The sequence below is a fragment of the Pleurodeles waltl genome, chromosome 10 (genome assembly GCF_031143425.1).
Source record: "Pleurodeles waltl isolate 20211129_DDA chromosome 10, aPleWal1.hap1.20221129, whole genome shotgun sequence".
Lineage (NCBI taxonomy): Eukaryota > Metazoa > Chordata > Amphibia > Caudata > Salamandridae > Pleurodeles > Pleurodeles waltl.
In genome coordinates, this window is record NC_090449.1 from 1,084,920,032 (window position 1) to 1,084,941,114 (window position 21,083).

General features: G+C 48.3%; 1 protein-coding gene across 6 annotated transcripts in view; it reads left to right on the top strand.

Moving 5' to 3' along the window:
• The window catches only part of LOC138262284 (NXPE family member 4-like), a 505,255-nt gene that overhangs the window by 412,180 nt on the left and 71,992 nt on the right, over positions 1-21,083 (top strand). For all 6 annotated transcript variants that reach the window (XM_069212184.1, XM_069212182.1, XM_069212183.1 and 3 more), the window contains one exon: positions 59-120. In XM_069212184.1, the coding sequence (XP_069068285.1) occupies positions 59-120 (62 nt within the window). The remainder of the gene's footprint in view (positions 1-58; positions 121-21,083) is intronic.

The window sequence follows — 21,083 nt, forward strand, 5'->3', positions numbered from 1 at the left end:
TTGTTTTTGCATCTCTGCTCCACATGGCTGATTCCTTCATCTTCTCTTTATGTTCCAGGTCTCGTATCAGAGCTGCGATCACTCATGGCTTACAAGACCTCAACGTCAATAAGTGCTCAAGTAAGTCTTTTTAATATCATGTTCATTTTTATAGTATTTGAGACAATTAATCCACCCACTATTAGTGTTAGAGTAACTATGAGACAGAGAGTGAAACAATGAATTAAGATAGTCAATAAGGTAGGTGACATAGGTCATTTAGTCGATGATGGGATTCTTTTGGTAGTTTCCAGAGTTTATAGATTTTATTTCAGGGAAATAAGGCCTCTGAAATATGTGCCACTCAAAGTGAGAGGAACTCACCGTGGGGCATACTTGTGAAATAGTCCCGCAGCGCAGAACAGAAAGGCACCTGCTGCTCTGCATCCAGTCACAGGGAAAGGGCAGGAATGCCCCATATTTAAAATAATACAACACATTTCTGTCCTTTTCCCCCTGCGCTGGTGCCCTTTTGACTGTCTAGTGCCAATGTAGACACCCTTGCACCATGATACAAGGGTGCCAACCTTGCATCCAGCATTCCTGCACAAAAACAATCTTGAGAGGAGCTTGCGTCTTTCTATGTGTCCTGCAGAATGCAGTACACATAGAAAGAGGAAAAAATGAGGAGACATATAGATATTTCTCCTGTTATGCCTCATCTGGGGAGGGGCAGGTTTTTGGTGCATTCTCAGGTCTACTAATTCTAGTGAATCTGGGAATTTGTCAAAATGCATGGATGTTACATAGGAACACCCACTCAACACCCCTGGAAACACCTCCCTGGTGCAGAATAATGCAACGCCGCGATTTGCGCTGCATTACATCTCCAGCTTTATGGAGCCATTCAGGGCCATTGAAGGTGTTCTTGCGGGGCTTCATAAATCACACTGAAGAACTGTGTCATATATGTACCACGCTGTGTGGTGCAAATGCAACACCAACCGGGTCACAAATATGGCCCCTTGTGCGAGAGATCGACTCCCGACTAGTACCAGGTACAGAGGTCATATAAAACTAAGACATCTACTAAAGATGCAAAATGCACAAGGTTCTGAAATCTGCCACAGATCTCTCACAGGGCACGTTAATTGACACATCTCTGATGAATGCCAAGGGCCTGCCTCCGCAATGCACCAGATGCACAGATTTGATTAGTGCCAGGGATCTACTGCATGACTGCATCATATACGCACCTTTGATGAATGCCAAAGACTTACCTCAGCACTGCACCAGATACACAGATGAGATTAGTGCCAGGGATCTGTCGCATGAATGCATCATTTACGCACCTCTAATGAATGCCTAGACCTACCTCTGCAATGCACCGAATCCACAGATCTGATTAGTGCCAGGGATCTGTCGCATGACTGAATCATTTACACACCTCTGATGAATGCCAAGACCTACCTCTGCAATGCACTGGATGCATAGATCTGATTAGTGCCAGGGATCTGTCGCATGACTGCATCATTTAAGCACCTGTAGGAAGCTGGACTGGCTTGTAGTGAGTACCAAGGGGTACTTACACCTTGCACCAGGCCCAGGTATCCCTTATTAGTGTATAGGGTGTCTAGCAGCTTAGGCTGATATATAATGGTAGCTTAGCAGAGCAGCTTAGGCTGAACTAGGAGACGAGTGAAGCTCCTACAGTACCACTAGTGTCACTTGCACAATATCATAAGAAAACACAATACACAGATATACTAAAAATAAAGGTACTTTATTTTTATGACAATATGCCAAAGTATCTCAGTGAGTACTCTCAGTATGAGGATAGCAAATATACACAAGATATATGTACACAATACCAAAAATATGCAGTATAGTATTAGAAAACAGTGCAAACAATGTATAGTTACAATAGGATGCAATGGGGACACATAGGGATAGGGGCAACACAAACCATATACTCAAAAAGTGGAATGCGAGCCACGAATGGACCCCAAACCTACGTGACCTTGTAGAGGGTCGCTGGGACTGTAAGAAAACAGTGAGGGTTAGAGAAATAGCCCACCCCAAGACCCTGAAAAGTGAGTGCAAAGTGCACTAAAGTTCCCCAAAGAGCACAGAAGTCGTGATAGGGGAATTCTGCAGGAAAGACCAACACTAGCAGGAGGCTTGGTGCTTTTCTTTGGACAACTGGGATCTGTTGTCCAAAGGCCTTTTATTTTACATAAATAGCACCATGGTTTCTTTTGTTTGTTTTGATTTGAAGAGGATTTGGGCCCACCACCAGAGTGTTTTTGTGGGCCTGATGAAGACTCATTTTTAGATTTGTCCCCACTCTTGTCAGAAGACTTACCATCCTTCTTCTTGCCATCTTTGTCACCCCCTGTATGAACTTTTCTGTTCACCCTTGTTCTGACCCATTTGTCTGCCTTCTTTCCCAATTCTTGGGGAGAGGTCAGATCAGAGTCCACCAGGTACTGGTGCAACAAATCAGACACACAATTATTAAGAATATGCTCTCTCAAGATTAAGTTATACAGGCTTTCATAATCAGTAACTTTACTGCCATGTAACCACCCCTCCAAGGCCTTCACTGAATGGTCAACAATGTCTACCCAGTCTTGTGAAGACTCCTTTTTGGTTTCTCTGAACTTCATCCTGTACTGTTCAGTGGTTAAGCCATAACCATCTAGGAGTGCATTCTTTAGAACTTTGAAATCATTGGCTTCACTTTCTTTCACAGTAAGGAGCCTATCCCTACCTTTTCCACTAAATGATAGCCATAGGATAGCAGCCCACTGCCTTTGAGGGACATCCTGTACAACACAGGCCCTCTCAAGTGCAGCAAACCACTTGTTAATGTCATCCCCCTCCTTATAAGGGGGAACTATCTTATGCAGATTCCTAGAATCATGCTCTCTTGCAGGATGACTATTGGGAATACTGCTGCTGCCACCATGGGTTTCCAACCCAATTTTCTGTCTTTCTCTTTCAATTTCTCAGGACTGTCTATCTAAATCCAGCTGTTGTTTCTTGAGCTTCAGCCTGGATTGTTCCACTCTCAGTCTATTGAGCTCCCTTTCTAACATTCTGTCATCAGGGTGGGTGGGAGGGACATGCCTTGAAACAGAAGTATGGTGAGAATGAACAGAAGGAGACCTGTCCCTAACAGATGGCACCCTAACAGCTTGACTAACAGAAACAGCACTTCTACTATGATGAGAAGGAATACTCTTACTGTGATGTGAGAGCACACTATCTGTATGATGTGACTCTACATCAGTACCAGCTATGCTAGGTTGTCTGCTAATGGGCAGGCTAGGAAGTTTCCCTTCTAAATCTTTTGCTAGGGGTGCCCCATGGTCAGATTGGGAACCATCAGCTAACTTTTCAACAGAAGTGCCACCTCTGGCCTTATCCTGTTCAACAAGCATATTAACCAACAGTTCTCCAGGGGGATTCTTCCCTACACTTAAACCTCTTTCTATGCAGAGACTCCTTGCTCCTTTCCAGCTAAGGTGATCATAAGCAAGTTTGGACAGATCAACATTTTGGCCTGTGCCAGACATTTTAGAAAGTGTTTAAGTGATAGAAAAAGTGGGAAAAAGTTTTTTCAGAACTTTTTGAAAGACAGAAAAAAAAAAAAACTTTTAAAACTTTTAAAGAACTTTTTAGAAAGTTTAGAAGTACTTTTCAGCACTTTAGCAAAGAAGTGAAAGGAGAGAGGCAAAACTTTTTGGTTAGGTGTACATACACTGAACTTGTTTTGTATATTTTTCTCTGATGAAAAGTACAATGACAAAAAGTTGTAAGTAGTTGCAAAGTACTTATCCCATCGCTGCACAACCAATGTAGGAGGCTGGGCTGGCTTGTAGTGAGTACCAAGGGGTACTTACACCTTGCACCAGGCCCAGGTATCCCTTATTAGTGTATAGGGTGTCTAGCAGCTTAGGGTGATAGATAATGGTAGCTTAGCAGAGCAGCTTAGGCTGAACTAGGAGACGAGTGAAGCTCCTACAGTACCACTAGTGTCACTTGCACAATATCATAAGAAAACACAATACACAGATATACTAAAAATAAAGGTACTTTATTTTTATGACAATATGCCAAAGTATCTCAGTGAGTATTCTCAGTATGAGGATAGCAAATATACACAAGATATATGTACACAATACCAAAAATATGCAGTAATAGCAATAGAAAACAGTGTAAACAATGTATAGTCACAATAGGATGCAATGGGGACACATAGGGATAGGGGCAACACAAACCATATACTCTAAAAGTGGAATGCGAACCACGAATGGACCCCAAACCTACGTGACCTTGTAGAGGGTTGCTGGGACTGTAAGAAAACAGTGAGGGTTAAAGAAATAGCCCACCCCAAGACCCTGAAAAGTGAGTGCAAAGTGCACTAAAGTTCCCCAAAGAGCACAGAAGTGGTGATAGGGGAATTCTACAGGAAAGACCAACATCCGGCAATGCAACAACAATGGATTTCCAGACTAGAGTACCTGTGGAACAAGGGGACCAAGTCCAAAAGTCACGATCAAGTCGAGAGTGGGCAGATGCCCAGGAAATGCCAGCTGTGGGTGTAAAGAAGCTGCTACTAGGCAGTAGAAGCTGAGGATTTTGCAGGAACGACAAGGGCTAGAAACTTCCCCTTTGGAGGATGGATGTCCCACGTCGTGAAGAGTCGAGCAGAAGTCTTTTCCTGAAGAAAGACCGCAAACAAGCCTTGCTAGCTGCAAATCATGCAGTTAGGGTTTTTGGATGCTGCTGTGGCCCAGGAGGGACCAGGATATCACCAATTGCGTGAGGGGACAGAGGGGGTGCCCAGCAAGACAAGAAGCCCCCTCAGAAGCAAGCAGCACCCGGAGAAGTGCCAGAACAGGCACTACAAAGTGGAGTGAAACAGTGCTCACCCGAAGTTGCACAAGAGAGTCCCACGCCGCCAGAGGACAACTCAGGAGGTCGTGCAATGCAGGTTAGAGTGCCGTAGATCCAGGCTTGGCTGTGCACAAAAGAAATCCTGGAAAAGTGCACAGGAGCCGGAGTAGCTGCAAAAGACACGGTTCCCAGCAATGCAGTCTGGCGTGGGGAGGCAATGACTTACCTCCACCAAACTTGGACTGAAGAGTCACTGGATTGTGGTAGTCACTTGGACAGAGTTGCTGGATTCAAAGGACCTCGCTCGTCGTGCTGAGAGGAGACCCAGGGGACCGGTGATGCAGTTCTTTGGTGCCTGCGGTTGCAGGGGGACGATTCCGTCGACCCACGGGAGATTTCTTCAGAGCTTCTAGTGCAGAGAGGAGGCAGACTACCCCCACAGCATGCACCACCAGGAAAACAGTTGAGAAGGCGGCAGGATCAGCGTTACAGAGTTGCAGTAGTCGTCTTCGCTACTTTGTTGCAGTTTTGCAGGCTTCCAGCGCGGTCAGCAGTCTATTCCTTGGCAGAAGGTGAAGAGAGAGATGCAGAGGAACTCTGATGAGCTCTTGCATTCGTTATCTAAGGAATTCCCCAAAGTAGAGACCCTAAATAGCCAGAAAAGAGGGTTTGGCTACTTAGGAGGGAGGATAGGCTAGCAACACCTGAAGGAGCCTATCAGAAGGAGTCTCTGACGTCACCTGCTGGCCCTGGCCACTCAGAGCAGTCCAGTGTGCCAGCAGCACCTCTGTTTCCAAGATGGCAGAGGTCTGGAGCACACTGGAGGAGCTCTGGGCACCTCCCAGGGGAGGTGCAGGTCAGGGGAGTGGTCACTGCCCTTTCCTTTGTCCAGTTTCGCGCCAGAGCAGGGCTGAGGGGTCCCTGAACCGGTGTAGACTGGCTTATGCAGAAATGGGCACCATCTGTGCCCATGAAAGCATTTCCAGAGGCTGGGGGAGGCTACTCCTCCCCTGCCTTAACATCTTTTTCCAAAGGGAGAGGGTGTAACACCCTCTCTCTGAGGAAGTCCTTTGTTCTGCCTTCCTGGGCCAAGCCTGGCTGGACCCCAGGAGGGCAGAAACCTGTCTGAGGGGTTGGCAGCAGCTGCAGTGAAAACCCCTGAAAAGGCAGTTTGGCAGTACCCGGGTCTGTGCTAGAGACCCGTGGGATCATGGGATTGTGCCAACAATGCCAGGATGGCATAGAGGGGGAAATTCCATGATCTTAGACATGTTACATGGCCAAATTCGGAGTTACCATTGTGAAGCTACACATAGGTAGTGACCTATGTGTAGTGCATGCGTGTAATGGTGTCCCAGCACTCACAAAGTCCGGGGAATTTGCCCTGAACAATGTGGGGGCACCTTGGCTAGTGCCAGGGTCCCCACACACTAAGTAACTTAGCACACAACCTTTACCAGCTAAAGGTTAGAGATATAGGTGACTTATAAGTTATTTAAGTGCAGTGGTAAATGGCTGTGAAATAACGTGGACGTTATTTCACTCAGGCTGCAGTGGCAGGCCTGTGTAAGAATTGTCAGAGCTCCCTATGGGTGGCAAAAGAAATGCTGCAGCCCATAGGGATCTCCTGGAACCCCAATACCCTGGGTACCTCAGTACCATATACTAGGGAATTATAAGGGTGTTCCAGAATGCCAATGTGAATTGGTGAAATTGGTCACTAGCCTGTTAGTGACAATTTGGAAAGAAATGAGAGAGCATAACCACTGAGGTTCTGGATAGCAGAGCCTCAGTGAGACAGTTAGTCATAACTCAGGTAACACATTCAGGGCACACTTATGAGCACTGGGGCCCTGGCTAGCAGTGTCCCAGTGACACAAGGACTAAAACAACATATATACAGTGAAAAATGGGGGTAACATGCCAGGCAAGATGGTACTTTCCTACAGCACCTCTGATGAATGCCAAGACCTACCTCTGCAATGCACCGGATGCACAGATCTGATTAGTGCCAGGGATCTTTCTCAAGACTGTATCATTTACGCACCTCTGATGAATGCCAGGACCTACCCCTGCAATGCACAGATCTGATTAGTGCCAGGGATCTGTCACATGACTGCTTCATTTACACACCTCTGATGAATGCCAAGACCTACCCCTGCAATGCACCAGATGCACAGATCTGATTAGTGCCAGGGATCTGTTGCATGACTGCTTCATTTACACACCTCTGATGAATGCCAAGACCTACCCCTGCAATGCACCGGATGCACAGATCTGATTAGTGCCAGGGATCTATCGCATGACTGCATCATTTACGCACCTCTGATGAATGCCAAAGACTTACCACAGCAATGCACCGGATGCACAGATCTGATTAGTGCCAGGGATCTATTGCATGACTGCATCATTTACGCACCGTTGATGAATGCCAAAGACGTACCTTAGCAATGCACCGGATGCACATATCCGATTAGTGCCAGGGATCTGTCGCATGACTGCATCATTTGCGCACCTCTGATGAATGCCAAGACCTACTTCTGCAATGCACCGGATGCACAGATCTGATTCGTACCAGGGATTTGTTGCAAGACTGCATCATTTACGCACCTCTGATGAATGCCAAGACCTACCTCTGCAATGCACCGCACCTCTGATGAATGCCAAGACCTACCTCAGCACTGCACCAGATACACAGATGTGGTTAGTGCTAGGGATCTGTCGCATGACTGCATCATTTACGCATCTCTGATGAATGCCAAGACCTACCTCAGCATTGCACCAGATACACAGATGCGGTTAGTGCTAGGAATCTGTTGCATGACTGCATCATTTACGCATCTCTGATGAATGCCAAGACCTACCCCTGCAATGCACCAGATACACAGATGTGATTAGTGCCAGGGATCTGTCGCATGACTGTATCATTTACACACCTCTGATGAATGCCAAAGTCTTACCTCAGCAATGCACCGGATGCACAGATGTGATTAGTGCCAGGGATCTATCGAATGACTGCATCATTTACACACCTCTGATGAATGCCAATACCTACCTCTGCAATGCACCGGATGCACAGATGTGATTAGTGCCAGGGATCTGTTGCATGACTGCATCATTTACTCACCTCTGATGAATGCCAAAGACTTACCTCAGCACTGCACCAGATACACAGATCTGACTAGTGCCAGACGCCTGTTGCAGGGCTGCGCCAGTAACACTGCACCTATGAGTGCCAATGACCCACTATCGGGCTTTGGACTGCCCCACTTACACAGTTCTGATTAGAGGTGTGTGACATTTCCATAATTTGCTTTCATACAATAACATGAAAGTTCAGGAAAATTACGCAAAACTATGCTAAATGTGAATCTATCATTCAAGGCAGCACAGGAGGTCTTCTTGTTGTGCTGCCCTCTGCCAATGTGAAAAGCAGGAATGCTCCATATTTGTGAAATATGGTGAATTCTTGCCCTTTTCCCTTGCGCTGGTGCCCAATTGGTGGCCTAGCTCCAATGCAAGCAATCAATTAATAAATAATTTCTATAGCGCACTACTCACCGATAGGGTCTCAAGGCGCTATGGAGGGTCCTCAGAGATCAGTGGTAGAGCCACGTCTTGAGGCCCTTTCATGGCGACTGTCTGAGGTGCAGTGGTAAGGTGTTCCAATGTCTAGCTGTCAGGTATGAGAATTAACTTCCTGCAGCCAAGGACTTCTATATGCGGGGTACGTTGGCGAGCGACTGTTGGAATGAGCGGAGAGCTCTGGTGGGAGTACCAGGTGATCTGGAAGGGGAGCACCATGGTGCAAGAGTGCCTGTGTTGCATGCAGGATTGTTTTTGTTTTGTGCAGGAAGGGACACCTTCTTGCACAATAGCAGGTCCTGGAGGTGTTTCTCTCTTTCTGTGTGTGCTGCAGAATGTAGACTGCAGCACACATGGAAAGAGGAAAAACCAGGAGAGATGAAAATATTTCTCCTTGTTACGGCTGCCCTGGGGAGGAGTACAGTTTTGGCGCTGCCCCAGGTTTACATTTTTGAGTAAGACTGGGGGAGTGTTAAAATCCATGTGAGTTGTGTGGGAACACCCGCTGCAACACCCAAGGAACGCCCCTGATGCAGTGTATGGCAATGCAGTATCTTGCGCTGCCTTGCTCCATATCTGTGAGGCCATTCAAAGCCGTGCAGAGTGGATACGGGTCTGTAGTCTGCATGGCCGGAGCATAAAAAAATAAACACTTCGGCAGCTGTAGGAGGCTGGCCTGGCTTGTAGTGGGTACCAGAGGTACGTACACCTTGTGCCAGGTCCAGTTATCCCATATTAGTGTAGAAGAGGTGTTTCTAGCAGCTTAGGCTGATAGAAGGTAGCTATGGCAAAGCAGCTTAGGCTGAATTAGGAGACATGCAAAACTCCTACTATACCACTGGTGTCATATGCACAATATCATAAGAAAACACAATACACAGATATACTAAAAATAAAGGTACTTTATTTTTATGACAATATGCCAAAAGTATCTCAGTGAGTACCCTCAGTATGAGGATGCCAAATATACACAAGATATATGTACACAATACCAAAAATATACAGTAATAGCAAAAGGAAGTAATGCAAGCAGTGTAAAGTTACAATAGATTGCAATAGGAGCACATAGGTATAGGGGCAACACAAACCATATACTCCAAAAGTGGAATGCGAACCACGAATGGACCCCAAACCTATGTGAGCTTGTAGATGGTCGCTGGGACTGTAATAAAACAGTGAGGGTTAGAAAAATAGCCCACCCCAAGACCCTGTAAGGTAGGTGTAAAGTGCACCTACAACCCCCAGAGAGCACAGAAGTCGTGATAGGGGGATTCTGCAAGGAAAACCAACACCAGCAAAGCAACAACAGTGGATTTCCGGACCTGAGTACCTGTGAAACAAGGGGATCAAGTCCAAGAGTCGCGAAAGTGTCGAGAGTAGGCAGATGCCCAGGAAATGCCAGCTGAGGGTGCAAAGGAGCTGCCACCGGATGGAAGAAGCTTGGTGTTTTGCAAGAACGAAGAGGACTAGGAACTTCCCCTTTGGAGGATGGATGTCCCATGTCGTGAAGAAGCTTGCAGAGGAGTTCCCACACAGAAAGACTGCAAACAAGCCTTGCTAGCTGCAAGGGTCACGGTTAGAGTTTTTGGATGCTGCTGTGGCCCAGGAGGGACCAGGATGTTGCCACTTGGATGAGGAGACAGAGGGGGTGCCCAGCAAGTCACAGAACCCTCACAGAAGCAGGCAGCACCCGCAGAAGTACCAGATCAGGCACTTAGAAAAGGAGTGAACCAGAGTCCACCCGAAGCCACAAAAGGGAGTCCCACGACGCCGGAGGACAACTCAGAAGGTTGTGCACTGCAGTTTAGAGTGTCGGGGACCCAGGCTTGGCTGTGCACGAAGGAAATCCTGGAAGAGTGCACAGGAGCCGGAGCAGCTGCAAATCACGCAGTACCCAGCAATGCAGTCTAGCATGGGGAGGCAAGGACTTACCTCCACCAAACTTGGACTGTAGAGTCACTGGACTGTGGGAGTCACTTGGACAGTTGCTGAGTTCCACGGACCACGCTCGTTGTGCTGAGAGGGGACCCAGAGGACCGGTGATGCAGTTTTTTGTTGCCTGCGGTTGCAGGGGGAAGATTCCGTCGACCCACGGGAGATTTCTTCAGAGCTCCTGGTGCAAGAAGGAGGCAGGCTACCCACAGAGCATGCACCACCAGGAAACAGTCGAGAAAGCCGGCAGGATGAAGCGATACAAGGTTGCAGTAGTCGTCTTTGCTACTTTGTTGCGGTTTTGCAGACGTAGGAAGGAAGGAGGATAGGCTAGTAACACAAGTAAGAGTCTATCAGAAGGAGTCTCTGACATCACCTGCTGGCCCTGGCCACTCAGAGCAGTCCAGTGTGCCAGCACACCTCTGAATCCAAGATGGCAGAGGTCTGGGGCATGCTGGAGGAGCTCTGGGCACCTCTCCTGGGAGGTGCAGGTCAGGGGAGTGGTCACTCCCCTTTCCTTTGTCCAGTTTCGCGCCAGAGCAGGGCTGGGGGATCCCTGAACCGGTGTAGACTGGCTTATGTAGAGATGTGCACCATCTGTGCCCATCAAAGCATTTCCAGAGGCTGGGGGATGCTACTCCTCCCCAGCCCTGACACCTTTTTCTAAAGGGAGAGGGTGTAACACCCTTTCTCTGAGGAAGTCCTTTGTTCTGCCTTCCTGGGCCAGGGCTGGCTGGACCCCAGGAGGGCAGAAACCTGTCTGAGGGGTTGGCAGCAGCTGCAGTGAAACCCCGGGAAAGGTAGTTTAGCAGTACCCGGGTTCTGTGCTAGAGACCCGGGGAATCATGGAATTGTCTCCCCAATGCCAGAATGGCATTGGGGTGACAATTCCATGATCTTAGACATGTTACATGGCCATGTTTGGAGTTACCATTGTGACGCTATACATAGGTAGTGACCTACAAAACCAAAACCAACACGCCCTCCACTGCGCCAGCTGCACAGCTCTGGTGAGGTACGAGGATCTGCCAGCTGGCTGCCACATCTAGCTGTTACCAGACTGGAAGCTTCCACAGAATTCCATCTTCTACAAGGCCACACGGGTGCTAGGACACAGGACAGTACCATTTCCATAGGTCCTAGGAGTACAGAGCTCTACACCAGGACTGCACTGTGCACACTGCTTTGATAATTACCAAGGCCCTCATTTTTGAGGACTTGCCATATGGCGTCAAACTGAAAGGGTAGGAATGCGCTGTGTTTATCCAATATGGTGCATTTCTGTCCTTCCCCCTGTGCTGGCGCCATTTCAGCAGCCTAGCCCCAATGCAGGGACCCTTGCACCATAGCGGTGTTTACCTCTTTCTATATGTACTGCAGAATGAAGCGTACATAAAAAGAGGAAAAACTGAGGACAAATCAAAATATTTCTCCTCATTACGTCTCAGCTCGGGGGGGCGTAAGGTTTTGGCGCATCCCCAGGTTTACATGGCTTTGCGTGCCTTCATAGATATGATTTTGTAATCTGCGCTGCTGGAGCATCACAAAAAGTGAAGCTCTGGTCGGCTCAAGGGGCTCGTTAATATGCCCCTAACTTTAAAACCTTTCCCACTTCGGATGAGTGCTGTACAGAGCAGCACACATGCAGCATGAGGAAAGTTAGAAAAAATTAAAGTATTTCTCCTTTTTAACACATGCCTCAAAGGGCTGTATTTTTTGCCACAAAACCCTGACTACTATTGTTAGTAGGCATTGTAAGAAAGTAGCCTCTTTCTAGCTTGGTTACCCCCACTTTTGGCCTGTTTGTCTGTGTTTCAACGTGTTCTCTGGGATCCTGCTAACCAAGACCCCAGTGATTATGCTCTCTCCTTTAAACGTGGTTGTTGGAACCTATTTCATCCCACAGTAGGCATATTGGTGCCCCCATGTAAGCCCCTAGTATATGTTACCCAGGTACCCAGGGCATTGGGGCTCCAGGGGATCCCTATGGGCTGCACCAGTTTTTCTGCCACCCATAGAGAGCCCATGCAAAGGGTTCTGCAGGCCAGCATTGCAGTCTGCGTGAACCGGGTGCATGCACCTGTTTTCGCTATAGGTCAGTGCACCAGGTCACTATAAGTCACCCCTATGGTAGGCCCTCTCAGCCCAGAGGGCATGGTGCAGGTTCCTGTGTGTGAGAGAACCCCTGCATTAGCAAAGGTGACCCCACAAACTCCAGATCCATTTTCCAGGACTTCGTGAGTGTAGGGTCGCCATTTTACAAGTCACTACCTATGTCCAGCTACATAATGGTAACTCCGAACCTGGACATGTTTGGTATCAAACATGTCGGAATCATACCCCAATGCTTTTGCAAGAATTAGTTGTGTGATTCAATGCACTCTGGTGGCTCTTTAGAGGACCACTAGCATTGCTCCTACAGCCTTCTGAAGTTTTCCAGGAAGCCCCAGCTGCTGCCTCCCCACAGACAGGTTTCTGCCCTCATGTTGATTGATCAGCTCAAACCCAGGAAGCCAGAACAAAGGATTTCCTTTGGGAGAGGGGTGTTACACGCTCTCCCTTTGGAAATATGTGTACCTTGGTTTGGGGGGGTTAGCCTCCCCAAGACACTGGCAATGCTTTGAAGGGCACATTTGGTGCTCTACATGCATAGATCAGTCTAGACCGGTTCAGGGACCTCCAGTCCCTGCTCTGGTGTGAAACAGGGCAATGGAAAGGGGAGTGACCACTCCCCTGTCCATCATCAACACATGGGTGGTGCCAAGAGCTCCTCTATAGGGTCCCTGTGTTCTACCATCCTGAATCCAAGGTTGGCAGGGAGCTCTCGGAGCATCTGAGTGGCCAGGTCAGGCAGGTGACATCAGAACCCCCTCCTGATAGCTGGTCACCAACATAGGTGACCAATCCCCCTTAAAGGGCTATTTAGGGTCTCTCTTTTGAGTGGCTCCTCAGATTCGGCTTGCAAGATTCCATAAGGATTCCTATGCATCCCTTACTTTGACTTCTGACCAAAGAAACTGCATCTCGCCTCTCCAGGACCCGACAATCTACAACAAAGACAAAGACTTTGCCTGCAACATGTTTTCTCCGGCTCCTTCCAGCTTCTGCAACATTTCCCTGGGCGTGCTTCCTTTGAGGACAGCTCGTCTTCAGTCTGCACAAGTGTAGGAATGTAGCCTCTTTCTAGCCTTGTTACCCCCACTTTTGGCCAGTTTGTGAGTATATGTCAGGGTGTTTTAACTGTCTCACTGGGATCCTGCTAGCCAGGGCCCAGTGCTCATAGTGGAAACCCTATGTTGTCAGTGTGTTTGATATGTGTCACTGGGATCCTGCTAGCCAGGACCCCAGTGCTCATAAGTTTGTGGCCTATATGTGTTCCTTGTGTGGTGCCTAACTGTATCACTGAGGCTCTGATAACCAGAAAGTCAGTGTTTATGCTCTCTCTGCTTTTAAAATTGTCACTGCAGGCTAGTAACTAATTTTACTAATTCTCATTGGCACACTGGGACACCATTATAATTCCCTGGTATATGGTACCTAGGTACCCAGGGTATTGGGGTTCCAGGAGATCCCTATGGGCTGCAGCATTTCTTTTGCCACCCATAGGGAGCTCAGACAATTCTTACACAGGACTGCCACTGCAGCCTGAGTGAAATAACGTACACGTTATTTCACAGCCATTTTACACTGCACTTAAGTAACTTATAAGTCACCTATATGTCTAACCCTCACTGAAGGTTAGGTGAAAAGTCACTTAGTGTGTGGGCACCCTGGCACTAGCCAAGGTGCCCCCACATTGTTCCGGGTAAATTCCCCGGACTTTGTGAGTGCGGGGACACCATTACACTCGTGAACTACATATAGGTCACTACCTATGTGTAACTTCACAATGGTAACTCCGAACATGGCCATGTAACATGTCTAGGATCATGGAATTGTCCCCTCAGTACCATTTTGGTATTGGGGGGACAATGCCATGCATCCCCGGGTCTCCAGCATGGACCCTGGGAACTGCCAAACTAGCTCTCTGTGGTTTTCTCTGCAGCTACCGCTGCTACCAACACTCAGGCAGGTTTCTGACCTCCTGAGGTCTGGGGCATGCTCTGGGAGCTGTCTGCCTTCACCCTGCACTGGAAGCCAGGAAGAAATCTCCCGTGGGTTGAGGGAATCTTCCCCCTGCTAATGCAGGCACCAAACTTCTGCATCACCAGTCCTCTGGGTCCCCTCTCATCTTGATGAGGGTGGTCCCTGGAACAAAGGAGCTGTATCCAAGTGACCCAGACAGTCCAGTGGTCCTTCTGTCCAAATTTGGTGGTGGTAAGTCCTTGCCTCCCATGCCAGACACTAATCCTGTGTACTGCGTGAACTGCAGCTGCTAGGGCTTCTGTGCATTATTGCAAGACTTCCTTCGTGCACAGCACAGCCCAGGTCCCCAGCACTCCGTCCTGCATTGCCCAACTCGCTGAGTTGGACTCTGTCTATGTGGGACCCTCTTTTGTTGTGCTGAGACAACCACCATGCTCAGATCTTCTGAACACCAGTTCAGGTGCTTCTGTGGGTGCTGCCTGCTTCTGCATGGGCTCTCTGTATTGCTGAGCCCCCCCTCTGTCTCTTCATCCAAGGGGTGACCTCCTGATCCTTCCTGGGCCCTGGCAGCATCCAAAACCTTCAACTGCAACTCTTGCAGCTAGCAAGGCTTGTTTGCGGTCTTTCTGCGTGGAAACAACTCTGCATCCTTTAGCACACCGTGGGACATCTTTTAACCAAAGGAGAAGTTCCTGGCAACTTCTGTTGTTGCAGAATCTTTGGCTTTTTCCACCCAGAGGCAGTCCTTTTGCACCTTCATCCGGGGTTTAGTGGGCTCCTGCCCCCCTGGACACTTGCATGACTCTTGGACTTGGTTCCCTTCCTTTTCAGGTCCTCAGGTCCTGGAATCCGTCTTCAGTGCTTTCCAGTCAGTTGTTGTCTTTGCAGAATCCCCTATCTCGACTTTACTGTCTTTCTGGGGCAGTAGGGTAAATTTACTCCTACTTTCCATGGTCTTGGGGTGGGGTATCTTGGACACCCTTAGTGTTTTCTTACACTCCCAGCGACCCTCTACACACTACACTAGGCCTGGGGTCCATTTGTGGTTTGCATTCCACTTTTGGAGTATATGGTTTGTGTTGACCCTAGGCCTATTGTCTCCTATTGCATGCTAATGTGTTCTACAGTATGTGCACTACTTTCCTAAATGTTTACTTACCTGCTTTTGGTTTGTGTGTATATTTTTTGTATTTTACTTACCTCCTAAGGGAGTATATCCTCTGAGATACTTTTGGCATATTGTCCATTTGTGATTCGCATTCCACTTTTGTAGTATATGGTTTGTGTTGCCCCTAGGCCTATTTCTACCTATTGCATTCTATTGTGATTCTACATTGTTTGCACTACTTTTCTTACTGTTACTTACCTAATTTTGGTTTGTGTACATATAACTTGTGTATATTACTTACCTCCTAAAGGAGGGTATCCACTGAGATACGTTTGGCATATTGTCACTAAAATAAAGTACCTTTATTTTTTAGTAACTCTGAGTATTGTGTTTCTTATGATATAGTGCTAAGTGATATAAGTGGTATTATAGGAGCTTAGCATGTCTCCTACTTCAGCCTAAGCTGCTCTGCTATGGCTACCTCTATCAGCCTAAGCTGCTAGAACACTTCTAATCTACTAATAAGGGATAACTGGACTTGGGACAAGGTGTAAATACCACAAGGTGCCCACTATAAGCCAGGCCAGCCTCCTACAACAGGGGTACCGTCGTTCTCGGGGAAGGCAAGGTCTCCACCAAATTGAGTCAGCAGGACCTCAGGATAGTCTATGTCCACGATGTCCACCCTCTGTGTCCTTAGGAGCATGCTCGTTGCCGTTAGAGGAGTCCCAGGGTACCGGTCGTCGCCTTGGAAGGTGCCTGCTTGGAGCAGGGGATTGACTCCATCACTCCACTGGAGATTTCTTCATTCCTTCTGGTGCAGGATGAAGACAGGGAGTCCCCAGGGTGTGCACACTGTGGAAACTGTTGCAGTTGCTGACTTGGAGCTGAGGTTGCTGAAGAAAAGTGTCTCTTGTAGACACTTTGTTGCAACTACATCGTTTCTTGGAGCAGGCTGCGGTTGATCTGAGGTCAGAAGAGTCTGAAGTTGTTGCAGAGGATTCAAGAAGGAAATCTGCAAGCAGAATCTGAAGAGAACCCATAGGAGAGACCCTAAATAGCCCTGAGCAGGGGATTGGCTACCTTATCAGGTATGAACCAATCAGGAGGGGTCTCTGACGTCACCTGCTGGCACTAGCCACTCAGAGCCCTCCAGAGTGCCCCCACACCTTGCAAAGCAAGATGGCTGAGGTCTGGGACACACTGGAGGAGCTCTGGGCACCACCCCTGCGGTGGTGATGGACAGGGGAGTGGTCACTCCCCTTTCCTTCTTCCAGTTTCCCACCAGAGCAGGGGAGAAGGGGTCCCTGAACTGGTGTAGACTGGTTTATGCAAGGAGGGCACCAACAGTGCCCTTCAAAGCATTTCCAGAGGCTGGGGAGGCTACCCCTCCCCGGCCTGTGTGGGAAAGTAACCTCTTTCTAGCATGGTTACCCCCACTTTTGGCCTGCTTGTGAGTGTGTGTCAGTGTGTTTTTACTGTGTCACTGGGATCCTGCTAGCCAGGACCCAAGTGCTCATAGTTTGTGTCCTATTGTGTCTGCCTGTGTAGTGCCTAACTGTGTCACGGAGGCTCTGCTAATCAGAACCTCAGTGCTTATGCTCTCTCTTAGCTTTTACATTTGTCATGTAGGTCAGTGACTACATTTACCAATTTCAACTAGCACACTGGACCCCCCTCATAAGTCCCTAGGATATGGTACCTAGGTAGGGCATTGGGGTTCCAGGAGAGCCATAATGTAGGAAGTTGGCTCTGTATGCACTATTTCAAAGTAAGGAATAGTATGCACAGAGTCCAAGGGTTCCACTTAGAGGTAAGATAGTGGCAATAAAAGAGATAATACCAATGCTCTATTTTGTGGTAGTGTGGAAGAGCAGTAGGCTTATCAGAGGAGCAGTGTTAAGCATTTGTTGTACATACACAAGCAATAAATGAGGAACACACACTCAAAGACAATTCTAGGCCAATAGGTTTTTGTATAGAAAAATATATTTTCTTAGTTTATTTTAAGAACCACACATTCAAGATTTATATGTAATACTTCAACTGAAAGGTATTGCAGGTAGGTACTTTAGGAACTTTGAATTAGCAAAATAGCATATACAGTTTTCACATAAATCACATATAGCTATTTTAAAACTAGACACAGTGCAATATTCAACAGTTCCTGGGGGGAGTAAGAGTTTGTTAGTTTTTGCAGGTAAGTAAACCACCTACGGGGTTCAAGTTTGGGTCCAAGGTAGCCCACCGTTGGGGGTTCAGAGCAACCCCAAAGTTACCACACCAGCAGCTCAGGGCCGGTCAGATGCAGAGGTCAAAGTGGTGCCCAAAACGCATAGGCTTCAATAGAGAAGGGGGTGCCCCGATTCCAGTCTGCCAGCAGGTAGGTACCCGCGTCTTCGGAGGGCAGACCAGGGGGGTTTTGTAGGGCACCGGGGGGGACACAAGTCCACACAGAAAGTACACCCTCAGTGGCACGGCGGCGGCCGGGTGCAGTGTGCAAACAAGCGTCGGGTTTTCAATAGAAAGCAATGGGAGACCAAGGGGTCTCTTCAGTGATGCAGGCAGGCAAGGGGGGGGCTCCTCGGGGTAGCCACCACCTGGGCAAGGGAGAGGGCCTCCTGGGGGTCACTCCTGCACTGGAGTTCGGATCTTTAAGGTCCTGGGGGCTGCGGGTGCAGTGTCCCTACCAGGCGTCGGGTTCTTAGAAGCAGTCAGTTGCAGTCAGGGGGAGCCTCGGGATTCCCTCTGCAGGTGTCGCTGTGGGGGCTCGGGGGGGGGCAACTCTGGCTACTCACGGTCTCGCAGTCACCGGGGAGTCCTCCCTGAAGTGATTGTTCTCCACAAGTCGAGCCGGGGGCGTCGGGTGCAGAGTGTCAAGTCTCACGCTTCCGGCGGGAAACGCAAGTTGTTTCAAAGTTGCTTCTTTGTTTCAAAGTTGCAGTCTTTGGTGAACAGAGCCGCTGTCCTCGGGAGCTCTTGGTCCTTCTAGATGCAGGGCAGTCCTCTGAGGATTCAGAGGTCGCTGGTCCCTGTGGAAAGCGTAGCTGGAGCAGTGTCTTTAGAAGTGGGGAGACAGGCCGGTAGAGCTGGGGCCAAAGCAGTTGGTGTCTCCGTCTTCTCTGCAGGGTTTTTCAGCTTAGCAGTCCTCTTCTTCTTAGGTTGCAGGAATCTGATTTCCTAGGTTCTGGGGAGCCCCTAAATACAGAATTTAGGGGTGTGTTTAGGTCTGGGGGGTTAGTAGCCAATGGCTACTATCCCTGAGGGTGGCTACACCCACTTTGTGCCTCCTCCCGAGGGGAGGGGGCACATTCCTATCCCTACTGGGGGAATTCTCCATCTGCAAGATGGAGGATTTCTAGAAGTCAGAGTCACCTCAGCTCAGGTTGCCTTAGGGGCTGTCCTGACTGGCCAGTGACTCCTCTTTGTTTTTCTCATTCTCTCCTCCGGCCTTGCCGCCAAAAGTGGGGCCGTGGCCGGAGGGGGCGGGCAACTCCACTAGCTAAAATGCCCTGGGGCGCTGTAACAAAGGGGGTGAGCCTTTGAGGCTCACCGCCAGGTGTTACAGTTCCTGCAGGGGGAGGTGATAAGCATCTCCACCCAGTAAAGGCTTTGTTACTAGCCACAGAGTGACAAAGGCACTCTCCCCATGTGGCCAGCAACATGTCTGGAGTGTGGCAGGCTGCTAAAACCAGTCAGCCTACACGGGTAGTCGGTTAAGGTTTCAGGGGGCACCTCTAAGGTGCCCTCTTGGGTGTATGTTACAATAAAATGTACACTGGCATCAGTGTGCATTTATTGTGCTGAGAAGTTTGATACCAAACTTCACAGTTTTCAGTGTAGCCATTATGGTGCTGTGGAGTTCGTGCATGACAGACTCCCAGACCATATACTCTTATGGCTACCCTGCACTTACAATGTCTAAGGTTTTGCTTAGACACTGTAGGGGCATAGTGCTCATGCACTTATGCCCTCACCTATGGTATAGTGCACCCTGCCTTAGGGCTGTAAGGCCTGCTAGAGGGGTGACTTATCTATACCTGTAGGCAGTGTGAGGTTGGCATGGCACCCTGAGGGGAGTGCCATGTCGACTTAGTCTTTTTATCCCCACTAGCACACACAAGCTGACAAGCAGTGTGTCTGTGCTGAGTGAGGGGTCCCCAGGGTGGCATAAGATATGCTGCAGCCCTTAGAGACCTTCCCTGGCATCAGGGCCCTTGGTACCAGGGGTACCAGTTACAAGCGACTTACCTGGATGCCAGGGTGTGCCAATTGTGGAAACAAAAAGTACAGGTTAGGGAAAGAACACTGGTGCTGGGGCCTGATTAGCAGGCCTCAGCACACTTTCAAATCAAAACTTAGCATCAGCAAAGGCAAAAAGTCAGGGGGTAACATGCCAAGGATGCATTTCCTTACACATATGGTCTGCAGCATTTCTTTTGCCATGCATAGAGAGCTCTGACAAACCCTTACACAGGACTGCCAGTTCAGCCTGCGTGAAATAGTGTACACAATATTTCACAGCCATTTTCACTGCACTTAAGTAACTTATAAGTCACCTATATATCTAACCTTCACTTGCTGAAGGCTAGGTGCAAAGTTACTATGTGTGAGGGCACCCTTGCACTAGCAAAGGTGCCCCCGCATAGTTAAGGGCCATTTCCCCAGATTTTGTGAGTGTGGGGACACCATTACACTTGTGCCCAAGCAGCCAACAACAACCCACAACTACAACTCCCATGAGAACTTGGGAGAATGGAGTACAGTCTCAACGAATGAAAAACAGGTATTTGAACCAATCCGGAACACGCAGTCCATATTGTAGTCCTTCCTTGGTATCTCCTCTTCCTCTTTCTCGTTGCTTGCAGCCGAGACAAGTCACCATTTTCTTTGTCTCTCGCTATTTACATTTTATTGCCTTATAGAGTGTTTGTTTTGCGTTGTTTTCTTCATAAATACTCACTCGCTGGAGCGTTTTTCGCCCCTTTGCGAGCGTTTCATCTTGTGCACTGTTCAGAAGCTTCCCAACGACCTTCATTTTTTACCTCAGCGTGAAGCAGAGCTCTTCCCTCAGCGCGTTCGTTTGTTTGTTCGCTAATATTTGATTTTACCTGCCTGGAGAGAGACGCCCTCTCAGTTTGAGTGTATAACACTCTTTAAATTACTAAACTGACACCCAGCTTTATATTATTCATTCCTATTGTTCTGAATCATTTTTATTTTTATTTTTTCCATATTTGATCCTCATAAGTGAACTATGGATCTTAATGAGAAGGAGGAATTTTTTGATGCTGTTGACGTGTCCATTTATAGGGCCGTTTCAGAAGCAATTGGTCCTCTTGAGGAAAGACTATCTCAGCAGATTGTGTGCCAATGCTCCAAATTCTCGACCTCTAGTGTTACTCCTTCAGCCCCTCCTGCCTCCAATGATGCTTTCGCAGACGCGCCTCTGGCTAAGCGTCCTCGCTAATCAGGTATCGACGCAGAT